We start from the raw sequence: 26,149 nt of genomic DNA, 5'->3' as shown, positions 1-26,149 counted from the left end.
TGGCTGAGGTCTCCCCATCTCCTAGGACCGAGGCCCTGGAGCCAGAGGGGAGCGCTTGAGTGCCTATGTCACAGAACCCAGGCAGAGAGCGCAGAGCAGCAGCTTATCAGGACCCTGGCCAAGTGGGCTCCTTCCTGGGCCTCTGCAGGGGGCCTGCCCGGCCAGGCCACTGCTCTGGGCCAGCTGACCAGTGTGTGTCGTCCTGACTGCTCATCCTGCTCATCAGCAATGGCCCCAGGAGACAGGAGTCTCAAGGGTGCCCCTGCAGAGAACGCTCCACTCAGAGGTCCAAGCCGCCCAGCCATGGCCGCTCAGGATGGTGCTGGGGTCTGAGTCACACATGGGTTATCGTCAGTCCTCAGCCACTGTTTCCCAAGGACAACAAGGAACCACTGTGCGCTGAGACAGAGACACCAAGCAGCTGGTGCTGCACAAAACCACCTTTCCCTCGTGAAGTCAGGCCCAGGGTGAGACGGAGCCACCACCCACACAAGGTCTGCGTGCGTCACAGGCACGCAGCGCTGCAGGGACCCGGTGCCAATCTGTTTCCCACCTGGAAGTCTGCACAGGAGGGCGCAGAGCCTCAGGAAGGGCGAGTGGCCTGTCCGAGGTCACACAGCAAGCTGGTGTCTGAGTCCCACCAGAAAAGCCGGGCTTGGGACGCCCTTGGCCTGTCCCTGCCAGGTCAGCAGAACACCAGGGCCGTGAGTTTCACAGAGACAGAACCCTCTGCAGAGTGTGTGCAGGCCCATGTCAGAGCTCTGTGTCCGCTGGGTGAGACCCTGGCCGGGCGTGGGTCTGGGCCAGCACCGAGGCCCTGCTCTGGCTCTGTCTCCGGCTGGGACCTGAAATCTCCAGACTCAGGTGACCAAAGGCAGGGCGGGGGATTTAGCTCAGCGGTTCCACCACCTGCCTCAAAAGAGCAAGGTCCCAAGTTGGATCTCCGGTACCAAAAAACAAACAAACAAAGAAGGGGCTCCTATGGCTGGTGTCTCAGAAGACAGAGTTGTGTTCTTTCCTCAGCATCTCCACCCAGATGTTCATGTGGTGATTCCCACACTGGCACACACGGGCACGAAATACCCACCCCTGGCTGTGCTCCCTCCCTGCCCTGACGGAGCCCACAGCTGTCCAGTGTCGGGTGGTGACTGGTGTTCCCAAGAAGGGTAAGGCCAGACGTGAACAGAGAAGGGGAGGACATTGGTCCAAGGACACAGCATGGCAGCAGATACCAGAGAGGGTGGCTATGCAAAGGGCCTGGGGCAGGTCTCATGTTATGAGCCTGTGGACAGCAGGAACCAGTATGGCCAAACACAGCAGGGTGCAGGCCAGTGGCCAGGGAGGGCCCAAGGTCTGTGGCTATCCAGTAATGCTAGGCCCAAGCATCATGCTAAGAGAGCAAATAGAAACCAAAACCCACACCCATGGTATTCTTTGCACCATCCGGGAAATCAGGAATGCCTGCCGTGGTACCCCAGCTCTCCAAATGCCAAACGATACTGAGAAGATGTTTTAGCAATGAGGAAACATGCATTATATAATAAGGTTTTGTTTCATTTTTCTAAATCACAGAAGTTCAAATTGTGGTCTGGAGCTGGAATGGGGCGAGGGCCGCCGGGTGGTGGGAGGCAGGTGGGAAACAGTTCTTTTTTTCCTTTTTAGGATTTTATATAATGTGGTTGCTGTTATATTATTTTTATAATTCCAAACAATTAAGGGGGAAAATGTGTTCAAACCAAAGCCGGGGCCAAGAGGGGGGCAGCGCAGAGGCTGGTTTCCCTTCCTCCTGAGCCACCCTCCACGTGCGGGCTTCTCAGAGGGCCTGAAGCACAGCCAGCGGGGTGACACGCCCTGTCCTGCGTCCTCCTCCGGCCTCAGGTGTGCACAGCCCAGGGGCCTCTTCCCCGGGTCCCCCGGACGCTCTCACCCCAAAACACAGCCTGGCCTCCGGCAGAAGCTCTGCCTTCCGAGACCCTGGCTGGGTGTGGGTCTGGGCTTGGGACTCCGGGGCCTCAGGGCTCCCCCTGGGGTGACACGAGTGCTGCCCAAGTTGGTCCAGGGAGGCGCCCGGCCGCAGCCCCAGCCAGCATCAGTGCTGCCCCCCCAATGCCGCCAGAGCCACCCAGGGCTTCTCCCACGGCTGGACCCCGCCAGCCGCCCCAGCCTGCAGGGAAGCTCAGCCTGCTCTCTCAGCTCTTACTCCTTCACCGGCTCCCTGGGCCTTCGCCCACCTGCTCCAGGGTCCAGGCACTGGCCCGTGCTGCCCAGCGGTCCCCTTCTCCAAGCAGCCCCCCTGCCTCCTGTGCCTCTCCCAGATCAGGAGGGCCATCTCTTCCTGCCCCCTCAATTGTGGGGACACCGTACGGAGACAGTGACGGGGAGAAGGGCAGCCGTGGGGGCCAGCACAGAGACCCCACGATAAGCAGGGCTTAGGGGCAGCTGAGCCGCCCCAACCATGCAGCAAAGCTGTTTCCAGCAGCACAGGGAGCTGGGGCCGCCCCCAGCCACCAAGAGGGACAAGCAGCAAGGCTCACTCCAGCCCCAGACCAAGGGTCCCTTGCACATCTGTGTCGTAGAGCAGGACACCACCAGCGGGCCAGGCAGCAAGCAGATTGGCTAAACTCATCCTAGGGGTCTTCAAGCTCCGGCTTCTCCGTGGTTAGAGTCCTGGAGATGCTATATAAATTGTATATTCCTGTGACTTTTTATTATTCATTACTAAAAGAAATTCAGAAAACTCAGGTGAAAAGATGAGACCCCCAACGGGATCCACCCACGGGTCGAGGAGTCAAGGTGAAGCCTATCCCCTCGGTGTCCCATCTGTGGGCTTCGCACTCAGGGTCCGGGCCCTGCCGTGGACAGGGATCCTGGGGCGCTGCCCGGCTCAGGACCTGAAAGCGGCTAACCGGAGGTCTGGGGAGCAGAGGCGAGAGTCCCCAGTGGGCTCCCAGGGGCTGCGGCACAGGCCTGGACCATGGACAGTCCAGGTCCCAGCATTTCCAGTGCGCTGGGAGGGTTGGAGGGAGAGACAGGTGAGCCAGCAGCGGCCGCAAGTGCATCCAGGCCCTCCACAGAGAGGAAGCCTCTGGGGCCCAGGTCCCTGGCAACTCCTCCCCTCTGGCCTGGACTGGGCCGGCCTCTCAGCCTCCATGTCCTCACTGCAGTGGGCCAGGTGGGCTCCAGGCCGGCCCAGCCCTGCCATTCTGCCTCCACTGTGACTTCCCATCCCTTCCTGCTGGGCCCAGGCACGGGAAGCTGGAGGGAGAACCTTTCCTGTTGTCCCTGTGCGGCCACACATGCCTTGCACCTTGGCCAGAGCCACGAGCATGGCCAGGTGTGACACGCAGCCTTCACCCAAACCCACTACCACGGGGCCCACAGACGGAGCCCACGCCGACAGAGGAGGGGGCGTCACCTCCGCCTCCAAAATAACGCACAGAGGCCTCGCCCGATGCCAGGGCTTCTCCTCTTCCCTCCCTCCACTCCCAGCCAGCTGGGCTCAGCCCGCAACAGTTCCCCGAGCTGAACAGAAACTGGCTCATCTGGAAGCGGGTGCTGGGCGCGGGCAGGGGGCCCATCCCCCCTGAGCACGGTCCTGCGCCGGCCCAGCCCGCACCCTACCGAGGGAAGATGTGGAAGTCAGTTGGTGATACAGCTGGGGCTGCGGGGACGGGGTCGCAGGAAGGCCATCCCAGGACCCAGCTCGAGCCAGCTGCAGTTCTCCAAAGCCTCAGTTTCCCCCGTAAAAAATGGAAGCAATGAGTAGCACACGTGGTGGGCAGCACGTGGCGGGCTGAAGGTGCCCGCATCCTAACCCCAGCACCTGTGACGTGGAAAGGAAAACGTGGCGTGGGAACGAGGTCACCAGCTGGCCACCCCTAAAACAATATTACCCCGGGCCACGTGGCGGTCTCTGATGGTGGGACTCGGGGCTTTGAGGAGGAGGACTTATTCTCGCCTATCCCGTCCATGCGTGTCCAGTGACTGCCCTTCTGGGCTTCCAGGTTTCTCAGTCCTGAGGTCCAGCCCCACAACATAGGGAGCTCCTCAAGTGTCCTCCATCGCACCTGGGAGGAAACCGAGGTCCCCAGAGGCACAGCTGGCGGGTCCCCAGCTCGCGCGCAGAGGAGGCAGGACCCTCCCCAGCCTCACAGTGCGTGGGACCCAAGAGGAGGCCTCGGGGGCGTAGGCAGGGTGCTGGCTTCTCCGGGGTCTCCTGCCATTGCCGCCCCGGGGCCGTGCCCACAGCACCTGGGCCAGCTGTGGCCAGAGGACACAGGACACTCCCCAGCCGTGTCTTGGGATCCCAGGCCAAGCGGCAGAGGAGGGACTGCCACCCTGCCAAGCACGGCACGGACGCTACCTGGCCACCAGCCCCCAACTGGTGGTTGAGGTGAGATCTTGAAACCAAGCCTCCCCAGACCAGTTCCCCTTCCGATACAGTGAAACAAGGGACTTCCACCCAGGACCCCGTCCTGGGAGTCGCTCGTTCCCCGGCAGGACACGGCACATCGCTGGATTCAGGAAGTCGCCAGGCGTCCTCAGGCTCCAACTTCACCTTTTCACTTTTCTTATCAGAAAGGTGCATGAGTCATCCCACAAGTGAGCGCCTGGCGCTGTGGAACTAACACCTGCCCTGCGGGTCCCCGAAACTCCTCTCTCCTCCTGGCGGACGTCAAGGTGGGAATCTGAGCCGAAACGAAATTCAGAATGAGAAGAGCAGAAATAGAAAGGAGAAGGCACAGGGTGCGGGTGTCAGTCACACATCCTGGAGCTGCCCCCACCCCCGCGCCAGGGGCTCCGCATAGGGAGGGGTACTCTGGCAGCAGACGGCTGGCCACGGCCTCTGGGGGAGGTGGCTCTGTCCCCTGACAGGGACCCAGCACACTGAGTCGCGCAGCCCTGGCAACGCACAGCAGCTGCCCGCCACACCTGTCTCTTGGCCTTGCTAAGCCTCAGTTTTCTCATCTGTAAGATGAGCCCTGCAGGGAGCACCTCTTTCCACACTCCAGACCTGGGCTTGAAGAAAAGAAAGAAAACTGGTTCAAAATTAGCACAAGACAAGACATGGTTTCCTGTATTTTTTTCTTAGTTTTTTTTTTAAGACTTCCAGAAAAGTTTCCTCTGAATAACTGAGACTAAAATGGTACAAAATGCAAATGTGGTGCCCGACCCTGAACCACTGTCTGTACCCCAGAGCCACTCCAAGGCCTCCAAGTCCTGAAGAGATATCTAGAGGGGTTTCCAAGTCCTGGAGAAGTCTCCAAGTGCCAAAGGCCTAAGAGCTCCAAACAAGATGTGGACTGGACCCATCACCCGGTGGGCCATCACGCCTGGAGCTCCTCGAGGGCAGAGATGACTCCTTTGGGCCTGTGTTCAAGCCTGTACTGTGCTTGGCTCAGGCGATGAGGGGATGAGAGGTGGGTGGGTGGGAGAGAGAGGATGGATGGGTGGGGGGGTGGGGGGGGTTCCCACTGTGCCTGGTCTAAGGCACACCTCAGTCCCTGCACTATATCTCTGTTATTGATAGGGCTGTTCTTGCTCATCTTTAGTCATTTTCTATACGGAGCTTGGCACAGTAAGTCATTAATTTTAGATGAATGGGTAATGGATGGATGGATGGGTGGGTGGGTGGGTGGATGGATGGATGGGTGGACGAGTGGACGGTGGGTGGATGGATAAATGAAAGTGGTGGCATGAATGCACAGTGAGGAAGAGCACAAGCTGCGGCTCTGCACAGGGCCTCGCCAGCACAGAACCACCTGAGAGGAGACACAGGTGCTCAAAGTGCAGGTCTGGGGCCCGCACACTCAGGACCAGCTCTGACCGAGGACCTGGGCGAGGGCTGCTCCAAAGATTGGCACTGCTGGGCACAGTCCCACCCCAGAAAGCTGAGCTCAAGCATGCAGCATGAGCCAGGGACTGTGCTGGGCTGAGGCTGTGGTCGGTCAGCTGTCTGTGGGACAGGGACCCAGGGACTCCCCCCAGGCAGAGGAGCGTGAGCTCAATCAGTCTGTCTCACTGCGGGAGGAGCCGGAACACCAGCTGCTGGAAATGCCCCGGGGAGGAGTGAGGGGCCGGTGGTATCTGGATGCCAGGAGTCTGGACTGTGGGTGGCAGTCACGGGGTCAGTCAGGGCCTGCTGATGTCACCATCATTCTGGCTGGATGAAATCAGGGGCACGGGTTCAAGGCTGGAAATCCCAAACTAGTGAACTCAAACATTTCAGCTCACCTCACTTGAAATGAGCTCTTAAATGCCACCCAAGGGAGGGTAAAATGGGATGAGGCAAGACAATGTGAGATTTAGAGGCAAGAATCACCACTGTAGCATTACAACTGAGCTGTGAGTCCCAGCCCCTCTAAGGCAGCCGCAGTCCCATGCCCCTGGCAGTGATTGGTTCAGGAAGTGGCATGTGACCACATAACAGCCAATGAAATTGGAGGAAAAGACCTGCTGGGACTCCTGGGAAGGCTGCCTTCCTGCCCTGTGGAGTCCGACGGGGTTGCCATCTTGCTGTCAGCCCATAGGGGGTGATGGCATGTGGATATGAGGGTGCCAGAGCTCTGGAGTCCCACCCAGGAATCCCTCTGGGCTCTGGGCATCCACCTTGGAGGCATGACACCTCTTGGGGCGTGTCTGCTCCTTGCTGCCCAAAGCAGGCTGGAGGATATTTTCCATCTGCTTCCTTATCCCTCCCAGGCCCTCCCCTGCCGATAGGAAGCCTCAAGGACCTTATGGCCCAGGGCTCCCTTTCCTCCTGGATGAGCTGGCTCCTGCTGCCTTCAGAGTCCTCGCCAGTGTCCCTTAGGGCTCAGGACCGCTCCGGTGACACCACACAGACCCACACCTCATCCACTCAGTCATGCGAAGAGAGAGGAGCACAGCCCGCGTCTGCCTGTGCCCACACCACATCCCAAGCCTGCTGGGCCCCTGCAAGGCAGTGGCTGCCTGGCCCAGAGCTGGTCCTGGAGAAGGCTTAAGGGGCGAGGGGCTAGACGTGTGCATACAGTGGGCTCAGCAGCACCCTTCCCTCCACATCACAACTCCCAGGCCTCTGAGAATGTCCTCAGCAATTTTAAACCATCCCACGTGAAATGAAACAGAAATTGTGACCCTCATTTAAAACATAATCTTTTTCCTCCCACTCAACCTGAGACAACACATTTGGCGACCTCATGAACATTTTCCGTGACAAACCACCTTTCGGTCGAGCCCCAGAATGTGATGGAAGAGGAGAGTTTTTTAAGAAAGCCTGGGCGCCAGGCGGTTCGGGTGGAAACAACTTCTGGGCTGTGACAGCAGCACCATGGTTCTCACGCCCTGAGAAAGGAAACGCCAACTTTAACCTCGGGCTGAAGGAAGCCCTGCGACGGACGAGAAGAACGAAGCCGGTGATTCTCTGGCCTAGAAAAGACCTCTCGCGGCCGAGCCTGGGCCTCAGGGCCTCTCCCGGCTCCTCCAGGCTGGCAGCAGGGACCGAAGTGGGGCAGGGAGAGAGGGCTGGCACCGGGAGGACGGGGCTGGCAGGGCCGGCAGGAGGAAGTGGCTTCGTGAGCCGCAGCCCCACGGCAGGGGAGAAGCAGAAACCTAACCAAGCAAGGTGCCGAGCTATTTTCAGCCTTGGGGTTTTCACCCCAGCGTCCCTGACCTGCCGGGCAAGTGTGGCTCCCCTGTGAGGCAGGGCTGGAGAAATGAATGGGACAAAAAAGAAGCCAGGGGCGGATAAGCATCAGGAGGGTGCAGGCCGCTGCGGCAGCGCATTTTCCTAGTGCTCACAGAGGGGCTGCATTTCTGGGGGCTGTGTAACAGCTGACCACAGGGCATGGGAGGGGCTTAAGCAACACTCACCCCTTCTCCTACCCACCCACGGGCCAGGGACAGGAGAGGGGGCAGCCCAGGGTCAGGGGCCCCTCTCTGGCCGTACTCCACCCCACAGCTCGGCCTTCTCACCTGACTGTTCACAGGATACCGAGGTAGTATGGGCCCCGCAGCCATCACCCAGCACAGAGCCCAGCTCGAGGTCTAGCTTACAGGAGCCTGGAAAAGCCACCCATTCCCAGGCCCCGTGACTATGGGCACCTGACCTTGGTTTTGGGGACAGACAGGGAGGGGGCACCCAGTGACCTGGTCACAGTGCCTCAGGGTAAGCGGCAGGGCCTCTAGCTTGACCCCACCCTGCTGCCAGAACCAGGGGTTACAGTCACTGCTGGATGGAGACAGAGGGAAGGTTTAAGAGTGAAATTTCTTGCTGGGTACAGTGGTCCATGCTTGTAGTCCCAGCTACTCGGGAGGCTGAGGCAGAAGGACCACAGGTATGAGCCCAGCCTGGGCAGACTTAGGAAGACTCTCTCGAAATGAAGAGGATTGGGTGTGAGGCTACACGATAAAGCTCTTGCCTAGCATGGGTGGGACCCTGGGTTCCATCCCTAGCACCGAAAAATAAATAAAATAAAACTTTTCCCCATCAGGAACCTCATCCACTGAGGGAAATGAGAAAGGCCTGCCACTTTGGAAGGCCAGTGGCTGTGTTTCCCGGGGGTCTCCGGGGGGACAAGAGCCAAGTGGGCCACGTGTGGAGCACAGTGACGTGTCACCAGGGAGAGTCCAAGAAGGCAGGACCGAGCCCAGTGCAGGGACACCTGCCCTTGTCCCCCGTGTCCCTTAGCACCACCATACCCGCCTGACCCTGGTTCTGCTGTGCACCTCCGCTGCTCCCTGCCCTCTGTTCCCCCATGCCCGACCTTCCCTGCTCTGCTCAGGCCTTCCTGGGGTCCTGGGACTGGACGAGGAGCCTTCCCCACATGGCAGCTCCTGCTTGCTGCAGACAGAGTGGACACGTACCTCTCTGCCCCTGGTCCCAGCACTGAGCTCCGGGGCCCGCTGCCCATGCTGCCTCACTTGGGTCCAGCCCTGTGTCCCCTCTCCTCTGTCAGCAACACACTGCCCAGGCACCCCCAACCAGGAGTCCCCAGCCCCAAGACTGTGTCTGTCCCCCTGGGAGACCAAGGAGACTTCCCCTAATGTGCAGGCAAGGACAGCGAGGCTCAGACAGTCGGTGACTGGTGCTCAGGGAGCTGGGGTACAGCAGGCTGAGTCCATGTCTGAGAATAAACCCAATGCCAAGCTGTGTCCGCCACAGGCCATGCCCCACACATCCCAAGCCTGCTGCCACCCGACATCCCCTCCCTGCAGCCTCCAGGCCCAGTCAACACCCAAGTCCCCCTGGAGCACATGTCATGGGACTCCCAGCCCCGGGCCAGAGCCACACAGCCTGGAACAGGCCCTGAGGTCACAGCCAGACAGGGAGGGACAGAGGGGCCTGGGAGCCCTGTCACCTCAGGCAGAGCCCACAGGCAGGAGCTCAGGGCTGCAGCCAGAAGCCACCAGGACCTTGAGGACCTGCAGGAGGACAGGGACCAAGGCCAACATGGGCAGCGCCAGGCCTCTCCACCCAGTGTCCATTCACCAGGAGGGTGTGGACAGGGGCTCTGGGTCACCAGGAATCCGCCATTTAGAGCACCCCAGCTCTGCAGAGCAGCTGGGCTCCCTCCAGTCAGTGGGGACACCAAGGGCCCACAGGAGACCCCTCAGGGCCTCAGGCAGGGCTCCGTTGCCCTCAGAGAAAGGGCGGCAAACCGAGATGAACGCCGTGCAAACCTCAGAGAGCCTGCACTGAGAGGCCGCTGGCCAGGGAGCAACCATTCCCTGTGGCGACAGAAAGACAGCAGGCAGTCACTGAACACTCATGGGTGACTTGGACCACTCCTGCAGGAGCAAGGGTGACAGGCGCCCTCCGTGGAGGAAGGAGTCGGTGTGACGGGCCATGGGGAGGAGTGGAGGACGCCGCCAAGACACGGCTGTCACCACCCAGCTGCTCAGACACGAGCACTGCCTGAGTTCTGGGGCGCAGCGTTCAAAAGAGCAACTAGGGTTGCGGGGCTTGCTGCTCCAGAAGGAAGGAAAGCAGGGATGTGGTGCCCCAAAGGCCAAGACAGGGTCTTCAGAGGGTGCAGACCACCCTCCTGGGAGCAAGGGTCAAAAGGCCGGGTGGAGGGGAATGTGGCCAGACACGATCACCTGGGTGGTGCCTGCGGCCCTGCCACAAAAGACAACGGCGGTGCTTTCCCACTCACCAGGAGAAGAATCGGGGAACAGAAATCCGCGGAGTCAAAGACTGAACAGCACAAACACGGCAAGAGAGCAATTCCCCATCTCCAGCCCTGCCTGTCGCTTCCCTCCTGCCTCTCGGGTGTCCATGGCCAAAGGGAGAGGCAGGAGCCAGGCCAGTCCCTGGCCCTCAGGTTTGCATGGGTGCGGCAGTGCGGCCCAGAGACTCGCGGGTCCCCTTGTCACTACACAAGAGCAACCCATGCACGATGCCTGCTCAGCCTCTGAGGCCTCCAGAGGAGCCCCGTCCACCTGGGGCACCATGCCTCATCTCCCCCACCTGCCCACGACACCCACCAGCCCCCCAGCCTCCCCTCCTCCCTCGAGCACCTTCGTGGTGTCTCTGCAGCTCTGCACCGTGGAACCCGGGCTTGGAGAACCACAGCGGGGCCCCTGCAGCTGCCCCAGGACTGCAGGTTGCTGAGCAGCAGCCCTGACTTCTACACCCCAGGTCCAGCAGCACCTATGCCCAGTCCCGAGAACCAGAATGTCCCCAGACGTGGCCAGACGCCCCATGAGGGTCAAGCCACTCCCAGAGGAGGACCCTCACTAGGAGAGAGGAGGATCCAGGGGAGCAGCCCAGGCTGGGCTGCAGAAAGTCCTGCTGGAGCCTGGGTGGACACACAGCCATGCCCATCGAGGGGACTGGCACAGAGGCACAGGAGGAAGCCTGAGTCCTGGCCCTGCCACCCTGCTCGCCACCCACAGCAGGCTCCCGGCCACAGTCGCAAGCGTGGACACAGATGCCAAGCAGAGGCTCCAAGACATAAAGGCTACAGGTGCCCCCCAGCTCAAGCCTCGGCCCTGCCCCTGGCTAAGTGTGCCAGCAGCCTGGTGTGGGCCTCAGTTTCCCATGCAGAAGCAGAGAGGGTGAGAACACTGTCCTTACAGTTCCAGCTGAGCAAGGAGGCCTGCAAAGGTCTGCATCCCTGGGCCGTGGCCTCCCGGGGGCAGCAGGCTCCTCTGCAAGGCCAGCGGACTCTGCAAGCATCGCAGGGCTCGTCCTGCTGTGACTGCCCCACTCCGTCCTTGCGGCCCCAGGGGCCAGGTCGGCCTGTGGGAAACCAAAGGAGGTGACGCAGGCCCAAGGATAAGCGCAGCAGAGCTGTCCCGAACCCCGGGACCCCTGCCCTCTGTTCTCCTGCGACCTCCTGCTGGCCCGGGCTGGTGTGAAGGTTGGGGAGCTCGATCCTGCAGATGGAGAACGGCAGTGCAGACAGCGGAGAGGCGCCCTGCAGAACCACCTCAGCCCTTCCGCGGGATTTGCTGCCAAGGGCGCTGTAGGCGCGCCAGGCCCGCAGCAAGGCTGAGGCACACAGGACTAAACACAGAGCCAGCACCGCTGCCGGGGGTTTGGGGGTTCTCCCCTGACACCCAGAAGAATACCATCAGGTCACCCTGACTCTTCCATGGACCCTTCCCATGGCCATCTCATCTGCCCAGGAGTGGGCACGGCCATGCAGAAACACCCAGGTGACAGAGGACTGACAGAGACTTGTAGCAAATACTGAGGTTCAGGGAGGGAAAGCCACAGCTGACCAGCAGGGGGTCAGGACGACCACACAGGCCTGCTGGGATGAGGATCCCGGCGTGGCGCCCCCTACCCCTCTCCACCACCTCCCGCCTCAGCCTGCCCGTAGCTCTGCGCCAGTCCTGCTGGGCCAGGCCAGTGGTGCAACACCCAGCAGGGCAGCCTTGCAGTTGAACTGCTCCGTCATGTTTGGCAGGCTGGGCCATCTGCTTCCTCCCCGCCGCCCTCCGCCCCAGCGGGACTCGCGGAAACATGCAACAGTCACTTTATTTCTGGGCTCAGGCCTCCTAACTGGCCGGGGTTGCTCAACACCTCCCCAGCCCGGCCGGAGGGGTAGAGGGAGGCTGGCAGGTGCCGTGGGAGGGGAGGACATCCGGGGCCGCTGTGCACACTGAGATTTTCTCCTCCGGGCCTGGCAGGAAGACGCCCATCCCCACCTTCTCTCTCTCGAGTTCTCTGGGGGATTTTTATTCTCAGGTTTCCTCTCTCTTCATAATTCAGAAAAACTTTCTTTATAATTCAGAAAAATGACCAGGATGAGGTAGCAGGTCCTTGACAGAAGGGTGTGGCCCTCAATGTCCCAAGTGCAGGTTGGCCCGAGGTCACCCTGTCTTCCTCAGGCACCCGCAGAGCTCATCCCAGGGCCCCTGCTCTCCACCCACCTGCCTCAGCCTCCTTCTCTCCCAGACCCCACCTCAGAGCATCCTTGCTCTACACCACTCAGGTGATTCTGGGCTGCAAAGGGAACGCACCCCAATAGCAGGTGCTGGGCCACAGTGGCCAGGCTGCTCCCGCTACCCAGGTGTCATCTCCAGGGCTCAGCCTGCACCTCCACTCTCCTACTACCCGCTCAGCAAACAAGCCGGGGCCACCGTGGGCCCCGCACTGGGCCGGCAGCCGGAGTCAGGGTGGGACTGAGGCAGGCCATGGTCCTGGACTAGAGCAGGCCTCGTGGAGCTGCTACCCGGCAGCTATCTCCTCAGCGTTGTGGTCATTTAACCACCTACATCATCGCTGTCTCGGATTTGTACAGCGACGGGATCACTTCAGCAGTGCGTGATGCCATTTAGAAACGAAGTTATGTTTAGAATAAGGAGAGCTGAGTGACCCTGCTCATTAATGTGAGGGATGGCATCACTGTTCAGTGCTATGAGCACTGTAGAATTACAGCTGCATGTGATATCATGACGACATGGTTCCTGGACAAACTTGCTGACACTGAACAATGCATGGCGCATAACTACATACGTGCACACATGTGTGTCTTCGGCATTTGCCATGTAGCAGGTGCTGTTCTGAGCCCACGTGATGGTCAAGCCACCCTCTCCTCCCCGGGTCTCTTTCACCGCCTTTATGGATGAGGGACAGCCAGGACCTGCAGCGAGGCCCTAGCGGGCGTGGGCCCTGGGTGGCCAGGCCACTGAAGCAGGTGCCCCCCACCCACTCTCCCAAGTCAGTGTCTTCTCCGGACTCCCTGCAGTGGGCCGGACTTCCTGACAGCCCAGGAGCCCTGCCTGACCCACAAGGAAACCCCAATGTGCCCCTCCCCAACCTCGGCTGGAGGAGGCCCTCGGGCTGGCCCTGCTGGGACCTCACCGCCCCCAGTCCTGCAGGGCCCCTATGGCAGCCACAGGGCCCCTATGGCAACCACAAGGTCACAGCTGGCGGTGCGCCTGCGCCTGGTCTCGGGCTCTGGTGAGCTGCGGGCCATCACCACCTTCAGCTCTCAATCACTGAGATGTCAACACCACCCCACAGCCTACAGGGAGACTGAGGTGCAGGAGCTTTCATACCCTACACAGGGGCCTCTTTTCCTCAGGAAGGAGACCCTGGAAGTTCTGACCCCACATAAACCGCACCCCACAGCCTGCTCACTGGCTGCTTGGGGATATGTCACCAAGAAAGTGGCAGAAGCGGCACACTGGGGGGCGTGGCGAGGAGGCCCATCCCCACCCCAGGGGGCAGTGAGGCAGGGAGAAAGGAAGAGGCAAACCTGCACCAGGGCTCTCGCCAGAACCTTCGTCCGCACACCCGCAGCCCTGGTGGGAAGGACGGACACCAGGACACAGCGGCACAAGGAGCCATGGGTTAGCACCGGGAAGGGCCCCTTCTGAAGCAGGGAGATCACCATCAAGCCTCTGAAATGGGCGGGGGGAATAAGGACAGAAAGGAGCCAGCGTGCCCAGGGAAAGGGCAGAAAATGTAATAAAAAACCAATTATCATTATCAGCCAGATAATATCATTATCTCCAGCTGAGGCAGGAGAGTCATGAGTTCCAGCCCATCCTGGCAACTCAGTTACTTACCAAGACCTAGTCGCCAAATAAATAAAAAGGGGGCTGGGGATGGAGCTGAGTCTGAATCCCAGTACCTCAATCAATCCATTACCAATGGAGGCAGGTGAGGTGGGGAGTGAAGGCCCAGGGCCCAGCAGGTCCTGCGGATGTTTGGCCTGGGGTTGGTATCTTCAGCCATGTGGACATTACGAGGGAAAACAAGTTTTGCATCTCAGACAGTTTTTGCCAAAGTCAATGAACAATAGCTGGGCCTGGGTCCAGAGCCTGAAATCCCAGCACTGTGGGAGGCTGAGGCAGGAGGATCACAAGATCAAGCTCAGCCTGGGCAAGTGAGTGACTTAGCAAGACCCTGTCTCAAAATAAAAAATCAAAACAGGGCTGAGAACGGAGCTCGGTGCTCCAATCCCAAGCACCACAAAAAATAAAGTTAGTGAAGTAAGCAGCCACCCAGAAAGGGAGCACTCAACCGTCCGTGTCCTAGGCATCTTTGCGTCCCACAGCTCGAGAGCAGCTGGTTTCTTGGAACCTCTCATGACACATGGCCCTGCATGCTCCAGCACTAACTGTCGGGGTCTTCTCTGAAGTCGGCTCCCATCTAAGGCCCTAACGATGTTCCCAGGGCCCCCAGTTCACACTGGGCAGACAGGAACTTTCTTAGAGACCCAGCTGCTGCCCACAGGAATTAACACAACTTCCTGCAAGAGCTGGCGTGTGGCCAGCTGCTGTCCCTGTCTCTGGGCCGCCACGCTGGACCAGACACAACCTCTCTGAAGGACAGGCTCGTGCCCACCCTGGTCCTGGGGGAAGGACAGGCCCACACTGGACCGCCCAACCATCCCGCCGCTCCCAGGGTGGGGGCGCCAGAGCCCCCCCTGCTTCCTCCACACCCCTCTTGGCCAGCATCGTCCACTCACAGAACGGGCTGAGTCTGGCACAGCACCGGCGCCTGCCTACCTCTCAGGGACTCTGTGCCACCAGCCAAGGTCCAGACCCTCACTGGTTATGGCTCCGGGCATGAGCAAAAAATAAGTCCTTGCAGTCACAGTCATGGAGCTCATGACTTCCTCGTAAAGATCCTAGATCTGGTGGAAACTACAAAATATTTGGGCAAAAAAAAGAACACACATCAGCTTTATAAAAGAGCATTTATTTTAATAAAGAATAAGGTCAATATACTTTTCCAACAATACAAAAATAAATATTCATCCTGCACATTAAAGACGAGCTTTCACATTGCAGCGGGGAGTGGAACCTCTGGTTAGCTCACAAACAGCTCAGTAAATGGTCTGGCATCCTCGGAAAGGCTCCCTCCGCGGCTCGGAGGCCCCGTCCCGGAGAACTCTGGCTCTGCAGATTTTGAGTCTCGACTTCACAGGCCCTGTCTCCCGATTCCCAGATTCCCCTACCTCCCATTGGAGACTCAGGTACATCGGGGTCACAAGGACAGGGGGTCCTGCTCCGGTCCCTGGAGGGTGGGCGGGGCGGGGCGTTCCCTCCCCTCAGCCCCTGGCCCCGTGCGGTGGCCCCACCCAGCCACTGGGCTCCGAGTCACCCAGGACTCACTAAGGCCTTCCGTGGGCAAAAACAGCATTTTTTTTTTTTTTTTTAGAAAACATGTTCAAGTATTTTTGATAATGCATGTGTTGAACTGGTGTGGAGATAAAGGAGCTCCGAAGCTGGAGGGTCAGAGGCGTGGTAGGGGTCATCAGGTCAGGCTACCGAGCCTGTGAGCAGCGCCCCCACCCACCGGCCCAGAGCAGAACGGTGGCAGCACCCCAGCTCCACCGCCCTCGGCTGGCACAGGTGTGGGCTAGGGAGCCCTGCAGAGGGGCGAGGAGGAGGCAGAAGCCCCTGCCACGGCCCCCAGGACGCCCCAGATGAGACAGATGCTAAGGAAGTCGCTGGCACAGGGCTGGGCCAGCCACAGAGGGTGGAGTCCCCCGAACACAGGTAAAACACTCCTGGGACTCACTGGCACTTTCCAAACTTACAGTTTGCATCCTGCTCACTTTAAAGGAAAAAAAAAAAAAAGACTCAAAGCAGTTTACAGCAGAACATATAACAGGTAAGGCGATTACAAGTACAAATATTTTTTAAAACAAATCAAAACCATCTAAAAAGAGAAGAGAGAGGAATCTAGAATGATTTCATTACAAAACTAAAAAGTTTTGCTCTCAGCTTCCAGGTAATAGAACCCCAAAGGAAAAGCGTGCATTGTCTGAAACTTAACACCCGAGGCACCTACACAGACGGGCGCTTTCCTGACACCAAACTCCAGGAAGAAATGATTCTCCCAGCAAGTCCAGGGTTCGGAGGCTTATCCCTAAATACGGAGAAATCTTATCGGAGAGTTGAGAAGTACCTAGGTCCTCTGCTCCACACGGGGTCGAACGTGTGAGACCGTGGCCTGTACCCACAGTAAGACGGCAGACGGCGCAAGCTGACGCTGACCGCTTCACTCCAGACCCGAGGAGTTGTCACAGGAGCAACAAGTCTCTGGAAATGTCATTGAGCCCCAAATGCAAAATGAATCATAGCAACTAAGAATAATTAAAGAAAAATGCAGGAAAGAATTTTTAATCGCAGGTTAGAATGACAGGGCCAGGCCACCGCTCGCAAGTCCCCAACTCCTGAGCAAACAGAAGTCTGGCCCGCCGCGCCCTGCACTCACTCCTCATGCCTGCCACTGTCACAGGACCTGAGGGCCATGGGCAGGCTGGGGTGCCGGGGACAGGCGCCACCGCTCAGACTGTGATCTGCTGGTTCTCTCTGAAAAATGGTCTCTGGTGAGAGGCACAAATCTCGGGAAACATCCGGAAGGCCTGGTCCGGCGTGGGCTCGTCGGGGGTGGGCAGCACAGCGCCCAGGCCGCAGCTCTTCCCTGAGTCCTCCACCAGCTGCCGGACATACAGCTGCTCAACCTGCAGGCCAGCAAAGCATCAGGCTGAGGCCCAGCGCGAATGGTCCAGCCCAGAATCCCACCGCTACAGCCCGTTCCTTCACCTGTCCCTAGACAAGGCCTTAGCCTGTCCTGACCCCAGCTGACCAAAGTGGGAAATCCTGGACAAGAGGCTTTGATTTCAAAAGCAACCGAGTAAACGACACCCACCACCAAGAGGATGACAGCCCAGTCCAGCCTACATCTGCAGGTCCGCCCACCCCTAGGTGGGATCCCCCAGTTCCTCAGAAGTACAAACCACCCTGGCACTGGCAGGAGGTTGGGATGCGGCCCAGGCCGCCCGCTCTCTCTCACCTGCACCAGGATGAGCTTGGAGCGCAAGGGTGCCATGTCCGGAAACTCCTCCCCGAAGCACAGCACCACCCTGCTATCCGGCAGGCGGGCCTGGCTGCCATAGAACTGCTGCAGCTCTGGGGGACACAGAAGGTCGGAGGGTGGGGACGGTGTGCTGGGGACAGCGGGGGGACGGAGCTGGCAGTGGGAGGAGGCTGGCCAAGTGAGCGCACCTAGCCAGCACCACACCCCTAAATGCACCCTCAAACCGGGGCCCTGGGGCTAAGGTCCAGCTGGGGACTTGTGGGCTTGGCCATTCCCTGGGTGGTCCTGGATCTGGGTGCTTTCCATGGTCCGGGTCCCCAGTCTGCCTCTCAGGACACTGTTCCCTCCCACCCCTCCCTGGCCCCCGCAGATGCCTGTGTTTGCAATCCCCCCCGCCACGCCTTCCCCTGGGAGCTGGTGAGGAACGGGACCCAGAGCCCTGCAACCCTCCCAGGGTGCAGCCCTGCACACTGGATGCTGACCCCAGCCTCCCTGCATGCTGTGGACCCCAGGATCACACCGGGCTCACACTGGGCTCTCACCCCATGCCCTGCAGGGCAGCAGCACCTAACACCCAACGCCAGTCCGGGCTGGGCTGGTCCAGGGAAGGAAGAGAGAGAGCGGAGGCATAGGGCCAGACACCTGGCCTTCGAGGGGACCAACGCAGGGTCCCAGACCCCGACCTTCCCGAGAGGGGTGGGGGCGCAGCACCAAGAGTGTCTGGTGTCACATCTCCAATGTGCTCCGGATGTCCTGGGCTCCTCCGGCCTGCCCGAGCTCTCCCCTTCCCCCTTGGGAAACTGAGGCACAGAGACCCTCCCCATGCCCGGATTAAGGTGCGGGTGGCCCTCAGGGGAGCCGGGCGACTCCAGGGCAGCGGTACTGACCTCGGAAGAACTGGCTGGTGTCGAAGACCTGGACTATCTCATCGCGCTCCAGCTTGTTGGGCCGGCCCTTGCACACCACAGCGTTGCCACTGCAGAACACGCGACCCTGGCACAGCCGCTTGACAAACACGCCCTGGCGGCTGCTGTGCAGGAGCACACCGCGCTCCAGGTGACCAAACAGCTTCCGCGTCACCTGCCTCTGGCGCTCGCTGGGGATGGTGTCGGCCGGCGGGAAGCGGACCAGCTCCAGGCCCTCGGGCCCGTACACCTTGGTGCTGGGCAGCCCCAGCGGGCCCAGGGCCAGGCGGCAGCCCTCAGGACAGGTGGTGGTAGCCTGGCCAACCAGCTTGCCCCCGTAGTAGAAGCTGATCACCATCTGGGAGAAGGCTGCGGGAGACAGGGCGGGCAGGGCGGTGGGTGAGGGTGCTCTGTGCCCAGCGGCCCAGAGCCACCGGTCTGCTTCCTCCCACAGTGACACGCACCAGGGAAGTCACAGCTACCTGAGAATTGGCCTCTCGGAAGCAGAGCAAGTCCACAGGAAGACAAGGGAAACCAAGGTGCGCACCCCACACCCTGTGAGCTCATTCTTTACGTCCAAGGCCGGGAGGTGACAAGCGCCACCCGCTTATCACACCACCATTCTTCCAGAAGGGAGGAGAGGGCACGTGTGAGTGGGGGAATGAGGGTGTCACCTTCTCACTGCGGTCTGCCTCTGGGGACCCCTGGGTTCAGAAACTCCCCAAGCCATGGCATAGAGCAGGCACTGCCAGAGGACTACCACAGGGCAGAGACGGTCCTGAGCACCTCCCGCCCGACAGCTCCGTTAGGACAGCGGCAGTAAGCGGAACGCCGGGCTCTGGCCAGAACTGAGTAAGGCTGTGCCCCGCTGTCCCGGCATCTCAGCCCAGCGCCCAGCGGGGCATGAGTCTTTCTTTTACGGCAGTGAGCAGCTTCCCACTAGGCCACTTTGAACATGTGAAGAGACTGAGAAAAATAGGACACTCATGAGAGATCAGAGTCCCTGACGAAACCGCTGTGAAGGCGGGGCTCATGAGAAGTTTGGGGACACCGAACGGAGACAGGAATGGAAATAGCACGTGGGACACTGCAGCAATCTGCATGTCAGCAGCCTCAAACTAAGAATGCGTCCACCCACAGCACGCTGAAAGGAATCTGGTACTCCTTGGGGGCCACAGAGCGGCGCAGGGTGCTGGAGCCACTCAAGTGGTGAAGTGCTCCACTCCCAGGAGCCCCTAGAGTTGCTCAGTGTGCCGCTTGCACCACTATCAGGGACAGCCCCGTAGGTGCCACCTACATCATCTGGCTGACGCTCCTGGGCATGTGGACCCTCCCACTGGACTCTGCGCAGGTCAGGCAGTACAGGCTCCCCACCTTCTCATCGGAGTCACTGGGGCCTCTATAGAGCAGGGAGTCAGCGCTGAATCACGCAACCTGACCATAGGCCATTCAGGGAAACTGAGACCCAGGCAGGGCCCCAGCAGGAGGGTAGTGGTACTGCTTTCACCAGTCCCCACTTCCCACAGTGCCCCAAAGCGTGCCCCGTCTGTGTGCCACGGCCACCTGGTACACCCTCCCCTGGACGAGTTCTGAACTTTGCTCCCAGTAAAAGAGACACTGGCGGCAGTCATGCAGCGGCCTTGGGCCTGCTGTTCCTGGGCCTTATCAGGGCTGCACCTGCCAGTCGTGTGTGCACAGGCAGCACCCTGGGGAACAGCACCCAGTCTCAGGGCCCAGGTGAGGGTGAGCGGCCCACTGCACACCTGACACCAGGGCCCAACGCGGAATCCCAGCACTGCAGCTGCTCCTATCTGTGCCATCCCCGCCGGCGAAGCAGGGCTGGCAACAGCGCTGCCACCTGAGGCTGCCCAGCGCCCGGGAGCATCCCGCAAGTGCTCACTTCCTACTCTGGGGGCCAGGACAAGGGGTCTCCGGAGGCAAGGCTCCTGGGCCACAGTGCGGCGCGATGAAGTCTGTGCCCAAGGATGGCCGTGACCCCCGGGAGGCAGACCCTCGCATCAGGGCCGTTTTCCAGGTAAGGAGAGTAAGGCCGGTGGGGCGGCGGGGAGGGTCTGCTCAGAGGCACAGCTGCAAAGTGGGCCTGGCCTTATGCCCCACAGGCTGGCTGAGGGCACCTATGCCACAGCTCACACACCAGCTGGGCAGAGCTGTGGCATCTGCCTCACGGTGCGGCCGTGGGAGGTGTCGGTCTCTGGGGCAGGCAGCAGCACAGCCACTTCCCCTGCCGCGTACCAAGCCAGCTCTAGAAGCGCCACGGGGACTTCCGCCAAACTGTCCTCGCCTCTCACCCGAAGATGCCCACAGCACTGCACAGGCTGCAACTTGGGCCTGGACCCACAGAGCCGCCCAGTGAAACCAGGCATGTTCCCGCTGGGTGAGTACCCCCTCTGCCCCGGAGGTCCAGGGCACATGCTTCTCCCAGCCCTTGTCCCCCTCTGCCCAGGTCCCCCACTCCATGTTCAGTGGCCAACCTGAGGAGCTAGCGTCTGCACCCCAGAACCTGCATGCTGGGGAGACACCGGCTTCCCCCGCTCCGTGTCACTATCTGCTGCCCCAACCTCAATCCCAGCGCCCCGGCAGAGCATCACATGGCAAGAGGCCACCTCTGTCCACGGGGACAGGCATGGACAGGCGGTGTGGGACAGAGCCTCACTGCAGGGCCACAGTGAGGAGGACGATCCAGGCCCTCAACCTCAGCCCACAGGGCCCTGCCTTTGTCTTAGAACCATGCCCACACCCACCCGGAGCGCTCCATACCTGCGTGGTGCGGGTCATAGGTGGGGTACCCGGTCACCAGTGGCAAGCCTGCAGGGGACAGAGAGCAAATTCAGCCGCACTGCGTGCCAGCAGCTGACCAGAGGCCCCAGACCGTCCAGGCAGCCCCAAGGCAGGGCCACAGCTTCTGCTGACCTTACACTTTCCCTGTAGACCCAGGTTTCCTCAATGCAGAAGCCAGACTGTGGCCAAACCAGGGTAGGGGACTTCCTCTGCACTGTGGGACTTCCGGCCCTGTGCCAGTGACCCTGGGGCCACATGCCCTTCCCCGGGGACAGGAACATAGCTGGATCCCATGCCACCACCTAGAGCACCTGCAGTCCTAGCTTGCATTCTCCAAGGGGTCCCGCAGTGCAGAGGGAGGACACAAGGCATTGCCACCTACACCTGGTCCCGAGGCCTGCTGGGCCAGCTGTCCCCTCCTGGTCATGGTGGACACTCAAAGGTACCCAGGCGCTGCAGAAGCTGGAGGCTGGGAGGGCATCCCAAGCAGCTGAGGGCTGAGCGTGCCCAGCACAGCAAGCTCCAGGGAGCGTGCCCCACCCACACTGCCTGTGACCCACAGGGCAGGCCCCAAAGCCCCCATCTTCCAGCTGAGCAAACAGCTCAGGAAGGTCCGCAACTCCAAGTGTGGCTCTGAGCCTCTTGGCATGCTGGCCTGGGCCCTCCTCCCTGAGATGCCCCTGCTCTTGCTGGCTCTGAGGGGTCCCCAATATCCAAACATAACGGGGTGCCCAGGAGGGGTGCAAGTGGCCCAGCCCTGGGACGGTCACCTGAGCCCTGCTTTGGCTCTGCAGAAGCACAGAAGGGACAGGTGCACCTTGGTGGGGAGCCAGGACCTGCGCTCACCCCTCTGCGCTCGGTACCATGACAGGACAACCAGGACCACAGCACAGACCACCCACGCCATCCCCAAAAGGCTCACCTGTGCTGGGCTGCGGCACCCACCAGTCTGGGAGGAGCTGGTTCCTGCAGGCCTCTGGTGGGGACGGGCTCCTCTTGATCATCCCCATGTAGTCATCCACAGGGGGCTGCAACAGCAAAAGAAGGCCACTCAGCCCCCAAACCACCAGCCAGGCCCCAGTGCACAAAACCGAGTGACAGCTGCACAGAGGAAGCCACACCACCACCTCTATCCCAGGAGACCGATAAGCTTCACCTGCAACTTGAAAGGTCTTGACTATAAGACTCCCAGGCCAGCACTCAAGCGTGCTGAATGACCAGCATCTTGCAGGCCGGAGGAAAGGTCACTGGTCTTTTACACGGCGCACCTGCTGCAAGCCAAATGCTGCAGGTCATACAGCTTCCCAGAGGCCCAGGGAATTTGGAGAGGCTGAGACCCATGGATGGTAATGGCTGAGTTGGCAGAAAAGCCTTCTACGCAACGCAGGGCACTACAGGGGGCTCAGAGCCGAGAATCTGCTTGGCCCCTGGCCAAAGACTACCCAGAAACCCAGCAGCTGCACCTGCAGAGGAGCTGGGCAGCACACAGCACTGGAAGAGGTCTACACATTTCCTGAGTGTCCACATTGCCTTTTGTGAGGGCTGCAGGGCGTCACTGTAGTGGTGAAGCCCACCTTGGAAAAACCACAGAAAACACAGGAAAGGGGCAAGAGCCAGCATCCGAACAGCTAAAACAGCTTCATGAAAAGCCTCTGTGTTTCACCTACAGAGGCCTGAGGGGCCCTCGCTGATGACCTATTACCACCCTACATACACCACTGGCAGACTTGGTTAACTAGTTTTCCCACCCATCAAGGAATAAAATCTACGCAATAACAACACAGGCAAACTGACAGCCAGAAGTGCTAGCACAAGAATCCGAGTCACATGACAGCCCAGCAGCGGTGCAGGCCGACATCCCGTCGGGGGCAGCCCACCTAAGGAGGGTGGGAGCGCACTTAGAAGGCTGCCACCCAGAGCTGACGCGGGGTACAGCGTGGCACTTGAGAGAAGCTCAGTGATGCAGAGCAGCAGCTCGGGAGGAAGGAGCAGATGTGCCTGGCAGGTGGCGGCCAGCTGGGTGGGCAGCCAGGGCTCCCTGCCCTCTGCATCTGCGGGTGTGTGCCGCTCACCAGACAGCCGGCCCCACTCACCTCCTTGATCATGTCCTCCATCTCGGAGCGGCCACACTCCATCTCTGCGACATCACTCACACAGCCAGGAGCCACGAGGCCCAGTTTGCCTAGGGAAACCAGAAACCCCATCACGCTGGGCACCAGCAACGTGTAGGAGTCAGCGGGCATCCTCGCTGGCTATGCCAGCAGCACTGAGGCCTAGGAAAGGCACAGGCCTTCTGCTCACAGGCTCTGGTCACCTGACCCTCAGAGTCAAAAGACAGAAGAGGCGACAGCACTCCGGCCTCTTCCTTCGCTTTGCTGAAACGCAAAGGGAACCCTGTCAGATGTACATTACACCAGGTGTCAACTACGTACCCTACAGGAGTTAAAGTTACAAGCAGGGGCATTTGAAAACACCCAAAGATCTCTTGGCAAATGTGTTGGCAGGTTCAGTCCCTGTTTTTTTAAAGCTAGCTGACAGTAAATCTCTTTTTGGCCCTTCTAAATATATGCATGATTCTATCTATGCACACACCCCTTGCGCCGATGGCCCACTGGACAAGCCTGGGTCAGCACCTGCCCAGGGGCACCCAGGGTCTCCAGGGCGAGCACCTCCAACCAGCGCTGCTTTCTCTGGTCAGAAATTCAGCTGTCAGGTTTAGTGGTGCCACACACATCGTGACCAACAACCGCTTGCCAGCCTTCCCCAGCCTGGCATCCGCGGATTCTGCCCACCCCTCCATCCTGACTGGATTCTGACTCCATCTTAGATTCATGGATTCACTTAGAAGCTGCTGCTGAAGGAAGAGGCCAGCAAGGGCGCCCCCAAAGTAACCCGAAAGCCACCCAAGCACAGGTAGCACGGTCCCATTTATACATTATGCAAATCACCGTGTGCTCGGCCCTGAGAACCTGTCGTTTCTCCTTCTACATCCACCCCTGCAGGTGACAGGGTCCCACCCCAGGGTGTCACGACTTAGCATCACCTGCCAGGTCGCGCTTTACCGGCCCTGGAGGATGTCGAGGGAAATGTCCCTGAAGCTTCCAGTCACACGTGACTCCACAGTGACAGAACATTACCCAAAACTGGGGGGAGGCAGGACAATGCCTGCCTGGCCTTTCTGGACCCCTGGGCATATTAACCGGACCCTACAGACCATGTGACTCTCCAAGGGGCCACCGAGTCACCCTCGGGGAAGTCAGGTGCTCGTCTTCAGGTGGGGAAGCTACAGGTGACCAGGAGAAAGGAGAGCAGCCCTAAGCACGATCACATCATCCAGATCAGACATTCATCTTCCTGTCCGTCCCTGACCTAAAGCACCACCGCCTCAGAGCCTCCAGGATCTCTGTCACCATGCCGCGTCTCACTGATGAGTTTAGTGACTGCCACAGGCTCACTGTGTATCTGCTTGGGTCGTGGTGTTAGCATTTTTAAAGTTAGGCATCAACGTTTTCAACAGCTGAGAGATCGATGTGCTAACAGGATGTTTCAAACCAGCAGTGGCGATTGGATCTCATCTCCCCAGTCAGCTCTGATCTGCAGCGCCTACACAGCCATACTGTGAGAAGGATTCTCAGACCAAAGCCAAGCTGGACACATCTGGATTGATTGGTGATGTCTGGCCGGAACACAGGAATGAGAAGTAGGGGCCCTGTGGCTTTTTTTTTAATTTTTGCTTCCCTGAATGCTTTCAGGGTAACAGAGCTGGAAGTGGCCTCAGGAATGATCACATGCCAAAGTTCCCAATAAGCTCCCAGGATGTGACGACACACCAAGGCCTGTCCCATCTGCAGCAGTGACACCCAGGGGCCGTCTTTGGCAGCTCTTCTCTCGGCCCTGTGACCCAGCCCTTCCTGTCTACCACATCGTCCCCTCACTCTTACGCAAATGCCCGAGACCCACCGGGATTCCTCACCAGAAGCTGCTGCAGGGTCTGTGCTCCCGTCCAAGGGAGCTTGTCCTGAGCTTGTCCCCTGCATGTCCCTGGCCTGGGCCACAGCCCAACCCCCTCCGGCCTCCCCATCCTTGAGCGGCCCCCACAGCTGAAGCTCCCACTTGACAGCAGATGTTGTGTGAGCTCAGTGGAGAGACCTCAGTGCTGCTTACGTAAAGGAGAAAAGCATTTGTTTAACCGAAGCCATGCGCCCAGACCCTGTGGCGGCGACGTCCACCCCAGACCAAGCCCTTCGCAAGGCTGAAGACCTGGCAGCTTCTGGAAGTTCTGAGTGCCCACAACCGATAGTTACATTTTTGCTCTTCCTCCGGGACGATTCTGTAAACTTTGTATGGCTCGGAAATGTCCAGCTGGGATCTGTCTGTGACTTCCTCAAAATCTGGGCTCTTGTTCAAAGCGCAGCGTAACCTCGTCTTCCAAGTGGCTGGTTCAGCTTTGTCCCCTTCTTTAAACTTCCCTTTAAAAACTGCCCAGGCCTGCAGGAGGAAAGGGGAGCGCATTAAACACAAGAGGGCCCCCGGCCACAGAGCTCCCCGAGGGAACCAGCGCCCCTCCTGCCCAAGTCGCAGGCTGCTCTCTCTCTGGATGTGAGGAGACCCAGGCCGGACAGAGGCATCCACAGTCACAGAGGGTCCTCCCGCACCACCCCTGCTCTGAGCCTTTCGAAGTCCCTGCCTGGGCGAAAGGGCCTGGAGCGGCTGAGGTTAAGCTGCTCAAAGAGGAAGTTGCACATGATTTCACTAGAATGTTCAAAACAGACTTGTTGCTTTTTCAAATCAACTCCTAGCGAAAACATAGCATGAAAAGGGAACATTTGCAAAAACACTAAATGTGGCCATCGACTGCGCTGCTCCTTTTAATAGAAGTTTTGTTTTGCATTTTTGCAAGATGCTGGCCTTTCACCCCACAACCCAAAGCTCTACTTTAAATGCAAGGAAGTGTTTTCTCTCTGTCAGTTATGTTTTTCTTTTTTTATCAGCTCTGTTTTCTGACCTCTCCAAACCTCAGGATCTGAACTTGGACCAGAAATTCAACCCAGGAAACTTAGAAGTTCAACATGTTTAAAATACATGGGGGGCTGGGGCACTGCACCTGCCTCACAAGTCCAAGGTCCTGAGTTCAATCCCCGGTACCAAAAAAAAAAAAAAAAAAAAAAAA

General features: G+C 59.5%; 1 protein-coding gene across 2 annotated transcripts in view; it reads right to left on the bottom strand.

The window, feature by feature from the left end:
• Positions 1-15,179: 15,179 nt before the first annotated feature.
• Positions 15,180-26,149, bottom strand: part of Irf8 (interferon regulatory factor 8) — a 78,635-nt gene continuing 67,665 nt past the window's right edge. For both annotated transcript variants that reach the window (XM_010627491.2, XM_010627490.2), the window contains exons 3-9: positions 25,284-25,467; positions 23,073-23,161; positions 21,902-22,007; positions 20,959-21,006; positions 18,163-18,549; positions 17,252-17,367; positions 15,180-16,919 (exon numbers count right to left, since the gene is read on the bottom strand). In XM_010627491.2, coding sequence (XP_010625793.1) covers positions 16,743-16,919; positions 17,252-17,367; positions 18,163-18,549; positions 20,959-21,006; positions 21,902-22,007; positions 23,073-23,161; positions 25,284-25,467 — 1,107 coding nt within the window. In that variant the 3' untranslated portion in view covers positions 15,180-16,742. The remainder of the gene's footprint in view (positions 16,920-17,251; positions 17,368-18,162; positions 18,550-20,958; positions 21,007-21,901; positions 22,008-23,072; positions 23,162-25,283; positions 25,468-26,149) is intronic.

The sequence above is a fragment of the Fukomys damarensis genome, unplaced genomic scaffold (genome assembly GCF_012274545.1).
Source record: "Fukomys damarensis isolate Sample0158 unplaced genomic scaffold, DMR_v1.0_HiC HiC_scaffold_32, whole genome shotgun sequence".
Classification (NCBI taxonomy): Eukaryota; Metazoa; Chordata; class Mammalia; order Rodentia; family Bathyergidae; genus Fukomys; species Fukomys damarensis.
Note: the sequence above shows the minus strand (reverse complement) of the source record. Positions and strands in the feature narration are given on the sequence as shown.